At 46.8% G+C, this 17,858-nt stretch overlaps 1 protein-coding gene across 6 annotated transcripts in view; it reads left to right on the top strand.

Annotated features, from left to right (window-relative positions):
* LOC140914586 (uncharacterized) overlaps nucleotides 1-17,858 on the top strand; it is a 93,288-nt gene that overhangs the window by 11,517 nt on the left and 63,913 nt on the right. For 5 of the 6 annotated variants that reach the window (XR_012159904.2, XM_073352742.2, XM_073352743.2 and 2 more), the window contains exon 2: nucleotides 16,660-17,486. Coding sequence is in view for 5 of the 6 variants with exons in the window: in XM_073352742.2 (XP_073208843.1) it covers nucleotides 16,660-17,486 (827 nt within the window). In the remaining variant the exon portion in view is untranslated. The remainder of the gene's footprint in view (nucleotides 1-16,659; nucleotides 17,487-17,858) is intronic. The other variant, XM_073352745.2, reaches the window with a different exon arrangement.

Raw genomic sequence — 17,858 nt, 5'->3', positions numbered from 1 at the left:
ATGATTATCAGTGATTTCAGCTCCAGTGGTCACTTCAAAAACAAAAGACTCTTTATGGTGCCTAATCATCTGTAATTTTAAACAAAGGATGGGGGCAGGTCAAATAGTGCCTGTGACTCTTAGGCTGAGCCCACGCCACCAAGAAAAACACCTGTCTCCACTCTCTCTCTCTCTCTCTCCCCACTATCCAAAACCCTTGAGTAGGGAGTGCAGTTCAATTGAGCATGATCAATGCTTAATTTGTAATGAAAGAGGTGCCAGGGCTCAAGCAAGTTTTTTTACTTTTATAACTGATGTGGCAAGTCCAGAGGTCCTGGGGCTATGAACACCAAGCCTAGATGTGCCAGGGCTCAGACTTGGCACAAATTAAGCACTGAAGGTGACCCCCTCAACCAGGACATGCTAAGTACAGTTTTGCTGCCCTTTACTCATACAGTAACAACATTTCATTACCCCTGCATTCAGTACTAAAGTGATTTGTAACCCAACACCAGGCAAAACTGATCTCTTGGGCAACACATCTCTGCTGGATACCAAGGCAAGATAGATAGGTTCATCTAAATACAGTCTGGTCCTGAAACCTCTCCCTCCTCCTCCCCCCCGCCCCCAGCTCATTACTTGCTGTCAGGAGAGAGCTCATTCAGACCTTGCTTACAAATCATAATTTGAAATTCTTAGGTTGGTCAACATCACAAAAAACGAATGCACCGACATTGTCATAAAAAAAACCCTGCTGTGTGAGGAAGCTAGTCTTTGTTCATACTTTTCAAACCTGTTATGCTTTTTCAAGTACAAGTATTTTATCATATACTGTACATGCTTTTAAAGTGTGTATTAATGTTTCAATTTCAATTCAAATTTCCAACCAATGACTAAACTGGCAACACTGTAAAGGTAGCTAGTTGACCACTGGAAGGCTGTTGGGGAAATTCAGGGGCAGTGTAGGGAAATCCCTGTTTCCCCCTCTAATTTATCAATGTCCATTTTACACTGAGTTTAACACTGTCCCCCCGAGTGTGTCTCTGTTGTGAACCAAGCGGCATCATTATGTCCCTGAACCTACAAGAAATAATATCTGCAATTCAGAGATCATCTTTCACCCCAAAGTGCTTTGTTACCTTTGCTGAGAGACCAACTTGTAACACTCTGAATTTCATCTGAAATTCACTCTGAATTAATCATTTAGTGAATTTCATCCTTCACCTCTGGTCCATAAATCAATCACCATCTTCTCAAAATGATTTATTCTGAATTTGAAGTTTGAGCTAATTTGACTGGACACCAGTCACATGGTATATCTCGGTTTCCTGATTAGATGAGCTAACTCTCACACTCAGGTTTCTGGTGTAAATGTTCACAATTATGAATCTGTAATTTGCGTCCTGCAAACATACTACACTATGTGGTTAAAATGCACTGTGGCAGTAAACACCATTATTAGGACAGTGGTTCTCAAACCTGCTCCCTGTCTCAGCACATACAGCAAAGGCAGTCAGAGGCAAAAAATGCCTTTTGGTTCAGAAAGGAAATGACCCTTTTAAAAAAAATTCTAGGAAATGCAAATCTCATTGTTTGGGGGCCAGGGTGGGGTGGGTGGGTGGGTGGGGGAGGGATTCCACCTTTTTTCTGATGAAAGGGCTTTTAATGAAGGGAAATGCCACCTGTGCCAAATCCTGACAGAGAAATTAAAGAAAACCTAACACATGACAGGGAACAAGAAGCTAAGGATAAGTGTTTAAAAGGAAAGGGAAATGGATGGGTGAGAGAATGGGAAATGGAAACTTTCACCTCTAGGTCATCTGCCTGAATCTAAGTCACTAGTGACTTAACATCCTCATCATCTGCAGACAGCTGTGCACAAGTGAGGCAGTGTGGCCTAGTGAAGAGCACCCTGGATGGGGACTTGGGAGACCCGGGTTCTAGTCTTAGCTCTGCCACCACTTTGCTGGATCACTTTCTCTCTTAGTATTCAGGATCCTTATTTGTAAAATGGAGATACTAATACTGAGGTCCCTTGTGAAGTAGTTTGAAATCTGCTGAGGGGGAAGCTAGGTATGATTATTATTTATTTACTGTGGTACCTGGGATGTGATCAGAGGCAGATTAAGGTTTCCTGGGGTCCTAGGCCAGAGCAAGTGGGGGGCCACTTTCTGCCTGTGGCCCAGCCCACTGCCCCTTCCTTGGGGCCTGCCCCTGTTCCACCCAGGGTCCCCCCATCCCAGCTCCACAACCCCTTTTGCTCCGTTCTCCCACCCAAACTGCAGCCCCAAGACTGGAGAAGCTCTGTCCCTGAGTTTTGACCTGGGACACAGCAGGAAGTGAGAGCTCCTCCAGTCCCAGGGCTGCAGCAGGGGTCCAGGTGTTGAGGCTTCCCCCGCTCCTTTCACTTCTGCGGGGGAGCAGGGTTGGACGCTGGGGCTTTTCCTGTCCTGCCTCTGCAGTGTTTCTGCTGGCAAGTGGGGTTGGGCATGGGGGTTTCCCCTGCCACCCCGTGGCTTCTGTCTTGAATGGGTGGGGGCTCTGGGGCTTCCCCCACCTGGGGCTTCTGCTGGGGATGGGGTCAGGGGCTGCTGGGGGGTGCTACTGGATGTGATAGATGGAGTTAAGGGGTCTTAGTAGGCAACAGCCACATCACAGGATGTGCCTTTGATGGCAGCATCAGCATCATGGCCAAGGACTGAAGCAGCCCCTCACTCCTAGGGTAGGTGCCTCCGGGAAAGGTATGAGGCATACAGTAGGACAGCACGTGGGAAGCTAGCAATGCCGTCCTTGCTCTGTAGCTAAGATGAGTGCGTCACTCTAGGGTGGTGATTATTAGTGCTATTTATTTAGTTGTATTACGGTAACACCTGCAGGGCCCGGTCAGGGATCGGGTCCCTTAGAGCGCTAGCCACTGTACACATACAAGGAAAAGCTGGTCCCTGTCCCAAAGCACTTGCATGCGGTGTAATGAGAGACAGCGGATGGACACAGCAAACAGGTGGGGTGCGCACAAGGCACAAGGGAGATGATTATGAACACAGGTCACGGCACACCAGTTGGCTACCCACTGGTGTGCTGCCACCACTGCTTATGGTACTTATCAGACTGCCCGTCGGGCACCTTTCGCCAGGGCAGAACGCACACCTATACCAAGTGGAGTGCTGAACACTCAGCTCTGTGAGACTCCGGTACTGTCATTTCTACATATATAGGATGGCAACATTTCAGGAAGAACAGAACCTTAAAGGAAGGTAAAAATATTGGGGTCCCAAAGAAGAAGTACCCAAATCAAGCTGAAGTGTATGGATTCTAATGTGGTGACCCCAGCCCTACACAGATGCCTACTCTATCCAGACATTTAAAAATAGTGGAGGGATTTTATAGTTTGTGAGATAAGCTCTGAGTTTTTGCATCAGGGGCCAAATATTGTTCTCAGCTCCCCTAGTGGAACCCCATTAGCTTTACTGGGGTTGCACTGGTGTAACTGGGCACAGAATTTGGCCTTTATTTTTTTTCCTCTAGAGACAGACTGAAGGTGTACACTTTGGATCTGGTTTATGAACACTCCCAAGTTTGTGGATTTCAATGTGGGTTCTGGCTTGGCCCAGAATAAAGTTGGAGGCCATTTGCAAGAGTTGGATCTGGATGTGGATTCTGAGTGCCTTGGTGCCAGCAGACTGGGGGTGGGAGGTGGGGAGGGAGGAGGAGGAGCAGGGTATTCAGGCCCAGGAGTCATTTCCCCCTAGGTTTGAAGAAACAAAGAAAACAGCTTGATAGTGATTGCCTACTTAGACGTGTAGGAATATCATTGTTCCTTTTCTCAGACTGCACCCAATGCACTTGGGTTTGGTTCTGCCCCAACTGTCACTAGTTATTGTTTAAGAGGGAAAAATGTGCTTGGAAAAGGAGGCTAAGGTCTTGTCTACACTATCAAGTTTTGTCGACAAAAGTGATGTCGACACATAAAAATTGGCATAATAAAAATCAGAATGTCATGTTCACACTTGCTCCCTCTGTCAGCAGAGTGTGTCCACAGTTGGGGCACTATCATTGACAGTGTGAGCAATGCACTGTGGTTACCCATCCCACAGTCCAGCTCAACACCTTCTGTCGGTAGGTGTTGAGGGAAGGTGGAGTGGTACATGGCGCATCTTGGAACCAGGCTCAATGTCCCACGCAGCATTGCTTTCTGTCCCAGCACTCCATGGGTTGTCGGCTTTCTTTTGTGGCATTTTTCAATGGCCCTTCTTTGCTGTGCACCCTGGCATCTCTGTGTGAAGGGATGGATCCAGCCCTGCTCCCCTATGCTCTGTTAACTCTCATGAAGACACTGCGGATGGCAGTGCAGTTAATCGTGACGTTCCTAACTAAAGAAGACTCCCAGGTGCCTGACATTCTGTGTGATCCGGATAGGAGCAACTTTAGATTGCTTTTGGCATTCACAGAGCAGGTGTATAGGGTGGACCGTCGCTTTTGGGCTCAGGAAACAAGCACAGAATGGTGGGATCGTATCCACATGCAGGTGTGGGATGATGAGCAGTAGCTACAGAACTTTCAGATGCGGAAAGCCACCTTGCTGCAACTGTGTGTGGAGCTCGCCCCAGCACTGCGGTGCAAGGACACCAGAATGAGAGCTGCCCTATTGATGTAGAAGCATGTGGCAATTGCTGTTTGGAAGCTAGTGACTCCAGACTGCCACTGGTTGGTCGCAAATCAATTTGGAGTTGGGAAGTAGACTGCTGGGGATGCGTTAATGAAAGTGTGCAGGGCAATTAATTGCATCCCGCTACGAAGGATTGCGTGTGAAATAGTGGATGACTTTGCAAAAATGAGTTTCCCTAACTGTGGAGGGTCAATAGATGGCACACATATTCCAATTTTGGCACCAGATCACCTTGTGACTGAGTACATCAATAGGAAGGGATACTTCTCCATGGTGTTCCAGGCGCATGTGGATGACCATGGGTGTTTTACTAACATCAACGCAGGGTGGTCTGGGAAGGTGCATGATGCACGCATCTTCAGGAACACTGGCTTATATAGAAAGCTAGAAGTGGGGACTTCCTTTCCAAACCAGAAGATTTCAGTGGGAGATGTTGAAATGCCCATAGTGATCCTGGGAGACCCTGTGTACTCCTTACAGCCATGGCTCATGAAACCTTACATGGGAAACCTGGACAGCAGTAAGGAGCAGTTCAACAACAGCCTGAGTAGGTGACAGATGACAGTGGAATACGCCTTTGGCAGATTAAAGGTGCGCTGGTGATGCCTTTATGGCAGGTTAGACCATAATGAGAATAATAATCCCATGGTCATACCTGTGTGTTGTATGTTGCATAATATTTGTGAAGCTAAGGGTGAAAGGTTTGCTCAGGGGTAGAGTGTTGAGGCAGATCTCTTGGCTGCTGATTTTCAGCAGCGAGACACCAGGGCTATCACAGGAGCCCAGAAGGGGGTAATTTGAATCAGGGAGGCTTTGAGACACCACTTTGAAAATGAGAACCAGTAATGTGTATCTCTGTGATTGGTGCTGCAATGTTACATTACATGTAGTTTTCCTAAGAAGTAATGGTGACATCTGGGGCCTTACATTCCAGTAAGCAAATGATTAAACGGCCTGTGTATGTATTGGTAGTACCGGCTATCTGAATTTGTAGGAAACAACTGAAGATGAGTTACCATTCAAAAACTTTGCTTTTATTGCACAAGAAACAACACACACACAGATGGTTTGTAGGTAAGGAGGTACCAGGGAAGGGCAGATTTTCAGAGCTATGTGTAGGTCTGTCACAAGGTACACACAGGCTTCGACCTTCTCATACCTGTGCCCTATGTTGGCCGGCCAAATAAAGAGTCCCAACACCTTCTTTAGTGCTTCACCCTTGTGTCTTTATTTATAGTGCAACTGTGTAGTCCCTTTTATTCCCCCAACAGCTATCCCCATTCAGATCCTACCCAGGGTCTCCTGGCCCGTGAGGTTCCTTGCCTTTGGTGAGGCGACAGAGCTATAAACCTCCTATCCCCTCCTAGCCTCCTGATTGAGCTTTCTCCAGGGCTTTTATAGCCCTTCCCTTCCTCAGCTCCGCTGCCACTACTTAGCTCAAGTCATTGCTGTGAGCTGCAGCTGGACTCTCTGCTGGCTGCCTGGGCCCCTGCACTTGAAAGAAAGCAGGGCTTAGCCAGCATTTTGGCAGGGCATTCAAGGGGTTTTACCTCTGCCCTGCCACAAGGTCCATTTATTATTTTGAAAGTTGTCCAAGGGGGTGGAGTGAAGGGGAAACTGAGAATTCCCAGAAAGTGGAAAGGACTGTGCGGGTGGAGTTGAGGGAGAGGCACGGAAAAGAGTTCTGAACATGGGTGGCCTGTGACCTGCTCCCCTTCTGCCCGAGACCCTGCCCCTCCCCTTCCCCCCCCAACAGGAGCCCAAATCACCCCCACTGTGGCCCCCCAACCCCAGCGCCGGATAGTCAGGGGCAGGGGGGCGAGGCCCCAGCCCCCCACAGCCTCAGTGCCCACAGCCCCTGGTCGGTGTGGCCACCATGCCCCCCAGCCCCAGTGCTCAGGCAGCCAGCCCTGGAGTGCCAGGCAGGCAGTGCAGCCCAGCACCAGCCACCCCGGCAGCCCCGAGTCCCTTCAGGAGGCATGCTGGCTGGGGGGCGGGGCTACAGTACAGAGAGCACAAGTTACACTGAGACAATACTTGCCTAGGAGCTCCCCAAGGAAAGTCATCCCTGCAAGAAGTGGTATCAGTAACTAAGTAGGTACAGACAATATTCTGTCATTATTGGTTGGATTCTCTCTAGCAGTGTCGAATCAATGCCACAGCCTCCTGGTAGAAGGCTGTGTGTGTCTGGCAAAGCCATCTCTCAGATGGGATCTGAAACCAAGACCTCTTGGCAGCTTTCACAGGGAGTGTTGATCGTGGTAGCCTGGCCAAATCCAACAGGGGTAAACATGTTCTACCACTGTTAATTTGCTTTGTAGCACTAACTGTCGGTCCTGGGGCCGGTTTTGTTCAATATCTTCATAAATGATCTGGAGGATGGTGTGGATTGCACTCTCAGCAAATTTGCAGATGATACTAAACTAGATACGCTGGAGGGCAGGGATAGGATACAGAGGGACCTAGACAAATTAGAGGATTGGGCCAAAAGAAATCTGATGAGGTTCAACAAGGATAAGTGCAGGGTCCTGCACTTAGGATGGAAGAACCCAATGCAAACCGCTACAGACTAGGGACCGAATGGCTAGGCAGCAGTTCTGCGGAAAAGGACTTAGGGGTGACAGTGGACGAGAAGCTGGATATGAGTCAACAGTGTGCCCTTGTTGCCAAGAAGGCCAATGGCATTTTGGGATGTATAAGTAGGGGCATAGCCAGCAGATCGAGGGACGTGATCATTCCCCTCTATTCAACATTGGTGAGGCCTCATCTGGAGTACTGTGTCCAGTTTTGGGCCCTGCACTACAAGAAGGATGTGGATAAACTGGAGAGAGTCCAGCGAAGGGCAACAAAAATGATTAGGGGTCTGGAACACATGACTTATGAGGAGAGGCTGAGGGAACTGGGATTGTTTAGTCTGCAGAAGAGAAGAATGAGGGGGGATTTGATAGCTGCTTTCAACTACCTGAGAGGTGGTTCCAGAGAGGATGGTTCTAGACTATTCTCAGTGGTAGAAGAGGACAGGACAAGGAGTAATGGTCTCAAGTTGCAGTGGGGGAGGTTCAGGTTGGATATTAGGAAAAACTTTTTCACTAGGAGGGTGGTGAAACACTGGAATGCGTTACCTAGGGAGGTGGTAGAATCTCCTTCCTTAGAAGTTTTTAAGGTCAGGCTTGACAAAGCCCTGGCTGGGATGATTTAATTGGGGATGATTTAATTGCTGCTTTGAGCAGGGGGTTAGACTAGATGACCTCCTGAGGTCCCTTCTAACCCTGATATTCTATGATTCTATGAACTGGAGAAGTTATGCTTCACGTCTGTGTTTAAAAACCTTTGTGCAGTGTGGTTGCTTTATTCTGTCCCAGAGGTGCATTGCTACAGAGGTAGGTAATGATCCATCTTCTCTACTTGACTTTGGAGTTGTAGTGGGCCAGATTATCAGCTGGTGTTAACTACCACAGCTCCATTGACTTCAATAGAATGATGTTAATTTACACCAGCTGAAGATCTGGCCCTTTGCTAATATTCAGACATATGAGCTGTGATTGTACCACTCTTGTAATCATTGCTTAAAAGCTCTGAGAAGCAGAAAAGTCTGCATGGCTCTCTTCACTCTTGGCAAATTGGAGTGGCTCCTTGGAAGGATGAGGTTTTCAGGCTCAGAACCATTAAGTGAAAATGAAAAAGAAATTGTTCCTTCAGAAAGGAGAAACAGGAAGATCTTGTGGTTGAGGTGCTAGCCTGAAATGCATGAGACTTGGGGTAAATTCCTGCCTCTATGGAGGGATTTCCTGTGGGACCTTGGGCATGTTACTGAGGCTATGTACACACCACAGCTTACGGCGGTATAAATTATGTTGCTCAGGGATGTGAATAAGCTATCCTCATGCATGTCGTAAGTTGCACCGTCCTAAGCGCTGGTGTGGACAGTGCTATGGTAGCAGATACCTTCTCCCGCTGATGTAGCTACTGCTGCTCACGGGGTCTGGAGTAATTACGTCAACGGAAGAGCTCTCTCTCGTCTGTGTAGAGCATCTGCACTAGCATTGCTGCAGCTGCGCCGCTGTAAGCTCTGTCCTGCAGCTATAGCCTGAGTCTCTGTCCTGCATCTGTAAAATGGGGATAGCATCCTCCTAGCTCTGAGGGGTATTGAAGGAAAATCCATTCGAGATTTTGAGGTGCTCAGGCTCAGGTTCTATGGTGACAGGAGCCCCATGAGCACCCTAGATGGTCAGATTTCATCTTCTGTATTTGTTCATTTGCTTCTGCCACCACCAGCCTGTCTACACTACACAGTGTTTTTAGAGTCATTTAACATTACGAATCAGCTCATCTGACAGCAACTTTGGTATCAAGGGAGATCTCAATTTATTATGGCGCGTCCCCATTTCCGACAAAAATGTTTGTGCGTAGGCTAGGGGGAAAGTTCAGCAAGAAATAAGGAACACATTGAAAGACCATGAGGGACTTTCCAGTGAAGCAAATCATGGCCTGATTAACAGTCAGATGCAATTCAGAAGCCTATTGGAAAGGAATGTTATTGTCCATAATTACTCTTTCTCTCTGGTGGAAAGATGATGGCTGCATAATTTGTTCTTAAAAATAAAACCCAGCACTAACTTTCCTCTCTTCCTGATTCTAACTTGGTTTTTATGTGCGGTTTCAGGTGCCATTCGGCATAGTGCTGCCATCAATTATGCCCACTATCCTTTTATTTCACATGCGATAATGGTGCAATGTCATTGGGTCAGTAAAGAGGAGGTTGTGGTTGAGAAGGTGGCATGCTTTCGACTCAGCAGTGAATCAACCTTCCCCAGCTCAGCGGTGTGAGGCACTCTGTTGCTGGAAGTGCTTTTATTTGAGTGAAATATAAAACTTAGTTCCTGATCCCTTGTGGTCAGTTACATTCTTGGGGCATTTGTGACAAGAGTAAGGGTGTTAGCTCAGCTCAGGTAGCTCCCTAGTTAAGTTTCCCCTGGAGTTTCAATAGGATATGGCATTCCTCTTGTCCTAAACCACTGTGTAGTGTTGCTGTACATTGCTGCATAGGTGCCAGGCTCCATCCCAGAGCTAGCTGCATTTCAGTGGCAAGTGAGAGAAATTCCTGTAAAGACAGGGACAAGTGGCAAAACCTCCATTGCCTTCAATGGGTATAGGTTCAGTTCCTTTGTTGATAATACCGACATCTTCATAGAGGACTAGAGTTAAGTACCCAATTTCTCCTGAATGTCAATGGGTTTTGGACCCCATACTCCCTAAAACACCTTTGAAAATCTCAGTCTGAAGTGACCGAACCTGCTACTATATATACAATATCAGATGATGTTATTAAACTGGAGCAGGGAATCCTGATGGAAGGCACATCAGTTAAACTGAAAAAAGTTTTTGTAATATCCAGCTTGGCCTTATTGAGGCCCAGTGACTCTGTTAGCAAGGAAAGCTGGAGCAATGGGACAAAGCAGCAGGAGGAGGAACAAACGAGAGCAGGGTGCTGAGACGGGTCTCTGGGTCATTCTGAGACGTGTCTATGCTACTGAACTCCCCTCCTTCTAGCTGTAGTTTTTTCTTCCCTTCCTTCCTAGTGAAGAACCATCACATCATCAGGAAATGCAGTCTGACGTGGATGATAGTTTGTGAAAAAAGGAAGGAAGAGAGTACAGGGAATGGAAGGAAATGAAACAGGATGTAAAATGTCAGGTGTATATATGTGCGGCCTGGGGTATTGTAGCCCCTCTCTGTGCTGTGTCACAGTGACCTAAACATTATATTTCAATGAGTGATGGCCCCAAGAGGCAAAGTTCAGTGACAGATGCAGGATCTGGGCTTTTGCAGAGTTCACCAGGGATTGGACCGGGGCTTTAGTTTGCATCCATCTTGGATTGAAATGGGCATTTTGGGTTGTAAAATGTTAGCTGGAAAGACACAAAAGAAATGGAGGTTCAGATCCTCAGCTGGTGCAAGTCAGCCTGGCTCCCAGGAAAGCTATGTCTATTTGCACCAGCGGGGGCCTGGTGCAGAGGGAAAGTGAAAAGTGAGCGAATTCTAGACTGTGACAAACATTTCATTTTCTCCTCCAGCCACTGTTTGCTATAGTTATCACTGTTTATTATTGGTATTGTACTACAAGGAGCCCCAGTCATGGCCCAAGATCCCATTGCTCTCGGCCCTGTACAAACACAGAATAAAAGATTGTCAGCTCTTTGGTGCAGGGACTATCTTAGTGACCTCTTCATTACACACTTGGGACCTGACTGCCTTCTCATTTACAGTGAGGTAAATCTGGAGCAAAGTGAGAGGAGAATCAAGCCCTGAATGTCACTGACTGGCATTAAGAGGTATTGTTCCCACTGTAAAACAGCAACTGGTATCAAAGGCAAATGGATATTGCCAATTGCCAGAGGCCATTCACCAAAGACACTGTGATACCCCAACACTGATTAGAAAAGCAATTTGTGATGTGTGGTCCAATGCAGTGTACATGGAAGTATCACAACCTGACCCCATGTCTGGAAACAACTTCCCTCACTTCCAAGGGCAATGTTGGGGGCTCTGATCTGAAGGTGCTCTTTATGTGGCACTGGATGCATGAACCATGGGTTTTCTGGCTTTCCCTTACCCTGTCCTCTCATGTGGGAGGAGATTACACGTTCTCCTCCACAGCCTGCGGGCCCTCACACCAATGAAAATTGCCCTAAGGCAGTGACCTATTCCCACTTGCTCAAAGATCCCTCCTTCTATTTCTATCTGGATCCTTCTGAGTATCCTCCAAGGGTTAATACTTCTGGTCTGCCATTGGAGAGGTTGGAAAACTGCCCTAGACATAGCTGGCGATCATTTACCTGTTCATGCTTCAGTGCAATGCCCAGAGAGGGTATAAAAGCATGTAAAGTTAGGATCCCTTATGTCAACAAATGGGTTTAACTGAATGTAAGGGAGCCTAAACTGGCATAGTGTTCTTCAATATATTTCCTAGCATTTGGCCTGGTCTATTTTGAAATGACTCCTGTGATGGGTTTCCAGCATGGTCCTCAGGAGACAATTCCACAATCCAATAAATCCTGCTGCTAGGATGTTCTCACTCTATGAAACATTCTCCATGAAAGCAAAGCTTCTTCATTCATATGCAAACACTGATGGTCAAGACTGCTCCCATGTCATTTCTCTTTAAATGAACTACTCTCACTTCTGGGGAGAACTTCATACCTAAACCATACAGAGAGTAGCAAGCACCCAAAGTGCATGGTTCATATTCCAAGTCACTGCCTGTTACTATGGCTATCCATACTGCAACCCAAATAGAATGCAAATTATTCATTTTAACCCAAAATACATGTGAGTGGCCAGAAGAACCAGATTTGGTTTTGCTCATTCCTGCTTTTAGGGCGTGACAAAGACAGGCGAATAGGAGGAAAAATTCTGAGTTTAAGTTAATGCTGATCTTACCTTAAATTACTTGGGCTCTTCATCATCTGCATGTGTATAATCACTAAGGGATTGTCTGATTACATGAATTTTTTTCAGGTTTCAGAGTAACAGCCGTGTTAGTCTGTATTCGCAAAAAGAAAAGGAGGACTTGTGGCACCTTAGAGACTAACCAATTTATTTGAGCATGAGCTTTCGTGAGCTACAGCTCACTTCATCGGATGCATACCGTGGAAACTGCAGAAGACATTATATACACACAGAGACCATGAAACAATACCTCCTCCCACCCCACTGTCCTGCTGGTAATAGCTTATCTAAAGTGATCATCAAGGTGGGCCATTTCCAGCACAAATCCAGGTTTTCTCACCCTCCCCCCCCCCCCCACACACACAAACTCACTCTTCTGCTGGTAATAGCCCATCCAAAGTGACAACTCTCTACACAATGTGCATGATAATCAAGGTGGGCCATTTCCTGCACAAATCCAGGTTCTCTCACCCCCTCACACCCCTCCAAAAAACACACACACAAACTCACTATCCTGCTGGTAATAGCTCATCCAAAGTGACCACTCTCCCTACAATGTGCATGATGACCAAGGTGGGCCATTTCCAGCACAAATCCAGGTTTTCTCACCCCCCCACCCCCATACACACACAAACTCACTCTCCTGCTGGTAATAGCTCATCCAAAAAGTGACCACTCTCCCTACAATGTGCATGGTAATCAAGGTGGGCCATGTCCAGCACAAATCCAGGCTTTCTCACCCCATCCCCCCCCTTTTTTTTCCCCGGGGACACACACACACACACAAACTCACTCTCCTGCTGGCAATAGCTCATCCAAACTGACCACTCTCCAAGTTTAAATCCAAGTTTAACCAGAATGTCTGGGGCGTGGGGGGGGGGGGGTAGGAAAAAACAAGGGGAAATAGGCTACCTTGCATAATGACTTAGCCACTCCCAGTCTCTATTTAAGCCTAAATTAATAGTATCCAATTTGCAAATGAATTCCAATTCAGCAGTTTCTCGCTGGAGTCTGGATTTGAAGTTTTTTGTTTTAAGATAGCGACCTTCATGTCTGTGATTGCGTGACCAGAGAGATTGAAGTGTTCTCCGACTGGTTTATGAATGTTATAATTCTTGACATCTGATTTGTGTCCATTTATTCTTTTACGTAGAGACTGTCCAGTTTGACCAATGTAAATGGCAGAGGGGCATTGCTGGCACATGATGGCATATATCACATTGGTGGATGTGCAGGTGAACGAGCCTCTGATAGTGTGGCTGATGTTATTAGGCCCTGTGATGGTGTCCCCTGAATAGATATGTGGGCACAGTTGGCAACGGGCTTTGTTGCAAGGATAAGTTCCTGGGTTAATGGTTCTGTTGTGTGGTATGTGGTTGTTGGTGAGTATTTGCTTCAGGTTGCAGGGCTGTCTGTAGGCAAGGACTGGCCTGTCTCCCAAGATTTGTGAGAGTGTTGGGTCATCCTTTAGGATAGGTTGTAGATCCTTAATAATGCGTTGGAGGGGTTTTAGTTGGGGGCTGAAGGTGACGGCTAGTGGCGTTCTGTTATTTTCTTCGTTAGGCCTGTCCTGTAGTAGGTAACTTCTGGGAACTCTTCTGGCTCTATCAATCTGTTTCTTCACTTCTGCAGGTGGGTATTGTAGTTGTAAGAAAGCTTGATAGAGATCTTGTAGGTGTTTGTCTCTGTCTGAGGGGTTGGAGCAAATGTGGTTGTATCGCAGAGCTTGGCTGTAGACGATGGATCGTGTGGTGTGGTCAGGGTGAAAGCTGGAGGCATGTAGGTAGGAATAGCGGTCAGTAGGTTTCCGGTATAGGGTGGTGTTTATGTGACCATTGTTTATTAGCACTGTAGTATCCAGGAAGTGGATCTCTTGTGTGGACTGGACCAGGCTGAGGTTGATGGTGGGATGGAAGTTGTTGAAATCATGTGGAATTCCTCAAGGGCTTCTTTTCCATGGGTCCAGATGATGAAGATGTCATCAGTATAGCGCAAGTAGAGTAGGGGCTTTAGGAGACGAGAGCTGAGGAAGCGTTGTTCTAAATCAGCCATAAAAATGTTGGCATACTGTGGGGCCATGCGGGTACCCATAGCAGTGCCGCTGATCTGAAGGTATACATTGTCCCCAAATGTAAAATAGTTATGGGTAAGGACAAAGTCACAAAGTTCAGCTACCAGGTTAGCCGTGACATTATCGGGGATAGTGTTCTTGACGGCTTGTAGTCCATCTTTGTGTGGAATGTTGGTGTAGGGGGCTTCTACATCCATAGTGGCCAGGATGGTGTTATCAGGAAGATCACCGATGGATTGAAGTTTCCTCAGGAAGTCAGTGGTGTCTCGAAGGTGGCTGGGAGTGCTGGTAGCGTAGGGCCTGAGGAGGGAGTCTACATAGCCAGACAATCCTGCTGTCAGGGTGCCAATGCCTGAGATGATGGGGCGCCCAGGATTTCCAGGTTTATGGATCTTGTGTAGTAGATAGAATATCCCAGGTCGGGGTTCCAGGGGTGTGTCTGTGCGGATTTGATCTTGTGCTTTTTCAGGAAGTTTCTTGAGCAAATGCTGTAGTTGCTTTTGGTAACTCTCAGTGGGATCATAGGGTAATGGCTTGTAGAAACTTGTGTTGGAGAGCTGCCGAGCTGCCTCTTGTTCATATTCCGACCTATTCATGATGACAACAGCACCTCCTTTGTCAGCCTTTTTGATTATGATGTCAGAGTTGTTTCTGAGGCTGTGGATGACATTGCGTTCTGCATGGCTGAGGTTATGGGGCAAGTGATGCTGCTTTTCCACAATTTCAGCCCGTGCACGTCGGCGGAAGCACTCTATGTAGAAGTCCAGTCTGCTGTTTCGACCTTCAGGAGGAGTCCACCTAGAATCCTTCTTTCTGTAGTGTTGGTAGGGAGGCCTCTGTGGATTAGTATGTTGTTCAGTGGATTAGTATGTTGTTGTCTCTACGTAAAAGAATAAATGGACACAAATCAGATGTCAAGAATTATAACATTCATAAACCAGTCGGAGAACACTTCAATCTCTCTGGTCACGCAATCACAGACATGAAGGTCACTATCTTAAAACAAAAAAACTTCAAATCCAGACTCCAGTGAGAAACTGCTGAATTGGAATTCATTTGCAAATTGGATACTATTAATTTAGGCTTAAATAGAGACTGGGAGTGGCTAAGTCATTATGCATGGTAGCCTATTTCCCCTTGTTTTTTCCTACCCCCCCACCCCCCAGACGTTCTGGTTAAACTTGGATTTAAATTTGGAGAGTGGTCAGTTTGGATGAGCTATTGCCAGCAGGAGAGTGAGTTTGTGTGTGTGTGTGTGTGTGTGTCCCCGGGAAAAAAAGGGTGGGGTGGGGTGAGAAAGCCTGGATTTGTGCTGGAAATGGCCCACCTTGATTACCATGCACATTGTAGGGAGAGTGGTCACTTTTTGGATGAGCTATTACCAGCAGGAGAGTGAGTTTGTGTGTGTATGGGGGTGGGGGGGTGAGAAAACCTGGATTTGTGCTGGAAATGGCCCACCTTGGTCATCATGCACATTGTAGGGAGAGTGGTCACTTTGGATGAGCTATTACCAGCAGGATAGTGAGTTTGTGTGTGTGTTTTTTGGAGGGGTGTGAGGGGGTGAGAGAACCTGGATTTGTGCAGGAAATGGCCCACCTTGATTATCATGCACATTGTGTAGAGAGTTGTCACTTTGGATGGGCTATTACCAGCAGGAGAGTGAGTTTGTGTGTGTGTGGGGGGGGGGGGGGAGGGTGAGAAAACCTGGATTTGTGCTGGAAATGGCCCACCTTGATGATCACTTTAGATAAGCTATTACCAGCAGGACAGTGGGGTGGGAGGAGGTATTGTTTTATGATCTCTGTGTGTATATAAAGTCTGCTGCAGTTTCCACGGTATGCATCCGATGAAGTGAGCTGTAGCTCACGAAAGCTCATGCTCAAATAAATTGGTTAGTCTCTAAGGTGCCACAAGTACTCCTTTTCTTTTTGTCTTTTTTTCACAACTGTCAGCTAAGTCCTATACCCACATGAAAAATTCAGCATTCGGGAACATTATGTGCAATTATGACTCTCCCTGAAGGATACTGTGTCCATAAAACACAAGACTGCTGATGTACTAGGTCTATAAGAAACTTGCTTATAGGATCTAGGTACACAGACCTGTGCTGCCCCTAATACTGCGTTGCTGTGGAGAGCCTTTCGTTGCATACTAATAACCTGTATTTGTGGCAGGAGACATTTTCTCTCTGTATATAATAGAATTTGCTGGGAAAAGGCACCTTCCCTCCCTCCCTCCCTCCCTCACACACACAATCTATTGAAACTTACTCTCAGGCATCTGAAGTTTGTCTAACGCCTGCACAAGCCATGAATGTAACAAACAGCTGTGCCACATTCTGAAGCTGTAACTTCCAGAATAAGTGTTGCCCACGATTGATTTGTTTTGAAAGAGTGTAAGGAGATGATTTGCCATTTCTTCCCCACAGTGGAAGCTTTATGGAGCAGACTGAATTTTGCAATTCTTTGTGACTGTCAGCTTGCTTGTGTTTTAGCAGGCAAGATGAACCCACCATCCAAGGGCAAGGTAGTGCTGACCAACATGAAGATACTGAGCAACGAAGGGAGTCAAACCCAGGGGCTGACACGAGAGCCACCTGCAGCCATGGACTTTGCAGCGGAATCCAGGCTTCCCAAAGTCGACATCCTATTAGAATGCCAGGGAAATCTGGGCACAAGTGACACCTCTGCAAAACCAGAATATGTGGCCACCCTGTCTGACCTCAGCACCTTAGAGTCTAAGTGCCAGCTTCACAGATTCTCCAAATTTGAATCAGAGGATTCTGGGGTTGAATTGCCAAGTGGAGCTAATTCTCCGTCTACACCAACGGGCTCTGAGAAGAGCTTTGTGCTTCACACCAGAGACTCATCTTGTGACTCCGGAGTGCTTAGCACCTCTTCTTCTCCAGGAACTGACCATGTCACAATGAGAAAGTGTAAAGACATCAGAGAAGCCAGCCAGTGTGCTTCAGAGAGTGAAAAGCAAGTTGAATATTACAGCCAGGCAGCAGACGTGGTGCAGATCCCTACAGCTTCCCTGGAAGTTTTCAGGGACTGTCAGGAGGGAGAAAGTCCTAATAAACTTTTTGGCCAAAGTGAAGGACAATATTTGGAAGAGAAACCCAGGAAAGAGATAGACCTTTCCATTAAAGTCACTCCTCCAGCTGCTGCCCCCATAGAAAAGCAAAGGCCAACTACCAACCATTACAAAGAGACCTTTGGGAGCATGCAAGATCTTCAGCTCCATGGACATCAGCTCAAAAAATATCCCACAAGCGACAGCCTGGATGAGTACATGGATGAGTGCTGTCGATTAAGTGAGGTAAGAAACCACACATGCAAGTTGGAATGCTACAGGTGGGATTTTCAAATTAGTCTAAGCTGCATAAGTAAAAATCCCATTGACTTCAATGGGAGCAGAGTTAGGCCAACTCTGAGTGCTTTGTAAACCCCCACTCTAAAGTATTATGGTCTGCAGAGAACTGCAGTTGATTTTAAGGGCCTGTAATTTACATGAAATGACATTTTTGAGGAACTTATGAGCATAAGGGCCAGAGCCTCAGCTGGTGAAGATCAACACAGAGTGAATAGCGCTAGGCCAATTTACACCAGCTGAGGCTCTGGCTCAGAGAGTCTTGTGCTGAAGGGTAGAGATGCTGCTACTATTAAAACCACACACATTTTGAAGGGTGGG

The sequence above is a fragment of the Lepidochelys kempii genome, chromosome 7 (assembly GCF_965140285.1).
Source record: "Lepidochelys kempii isolate rLepKem1 chromosome 7, rLepKem1.hap1, whole genome shotgun sequence".
Lineage (NCBI taxonomy): Eukaryota > Metazoa > Chordata > Testudines > Cheloniidae > Lepidochelys > Lepidochelys kempii.
This window is presented reverse-complemented; position numbering and strand designations above follow the sequence as displayed.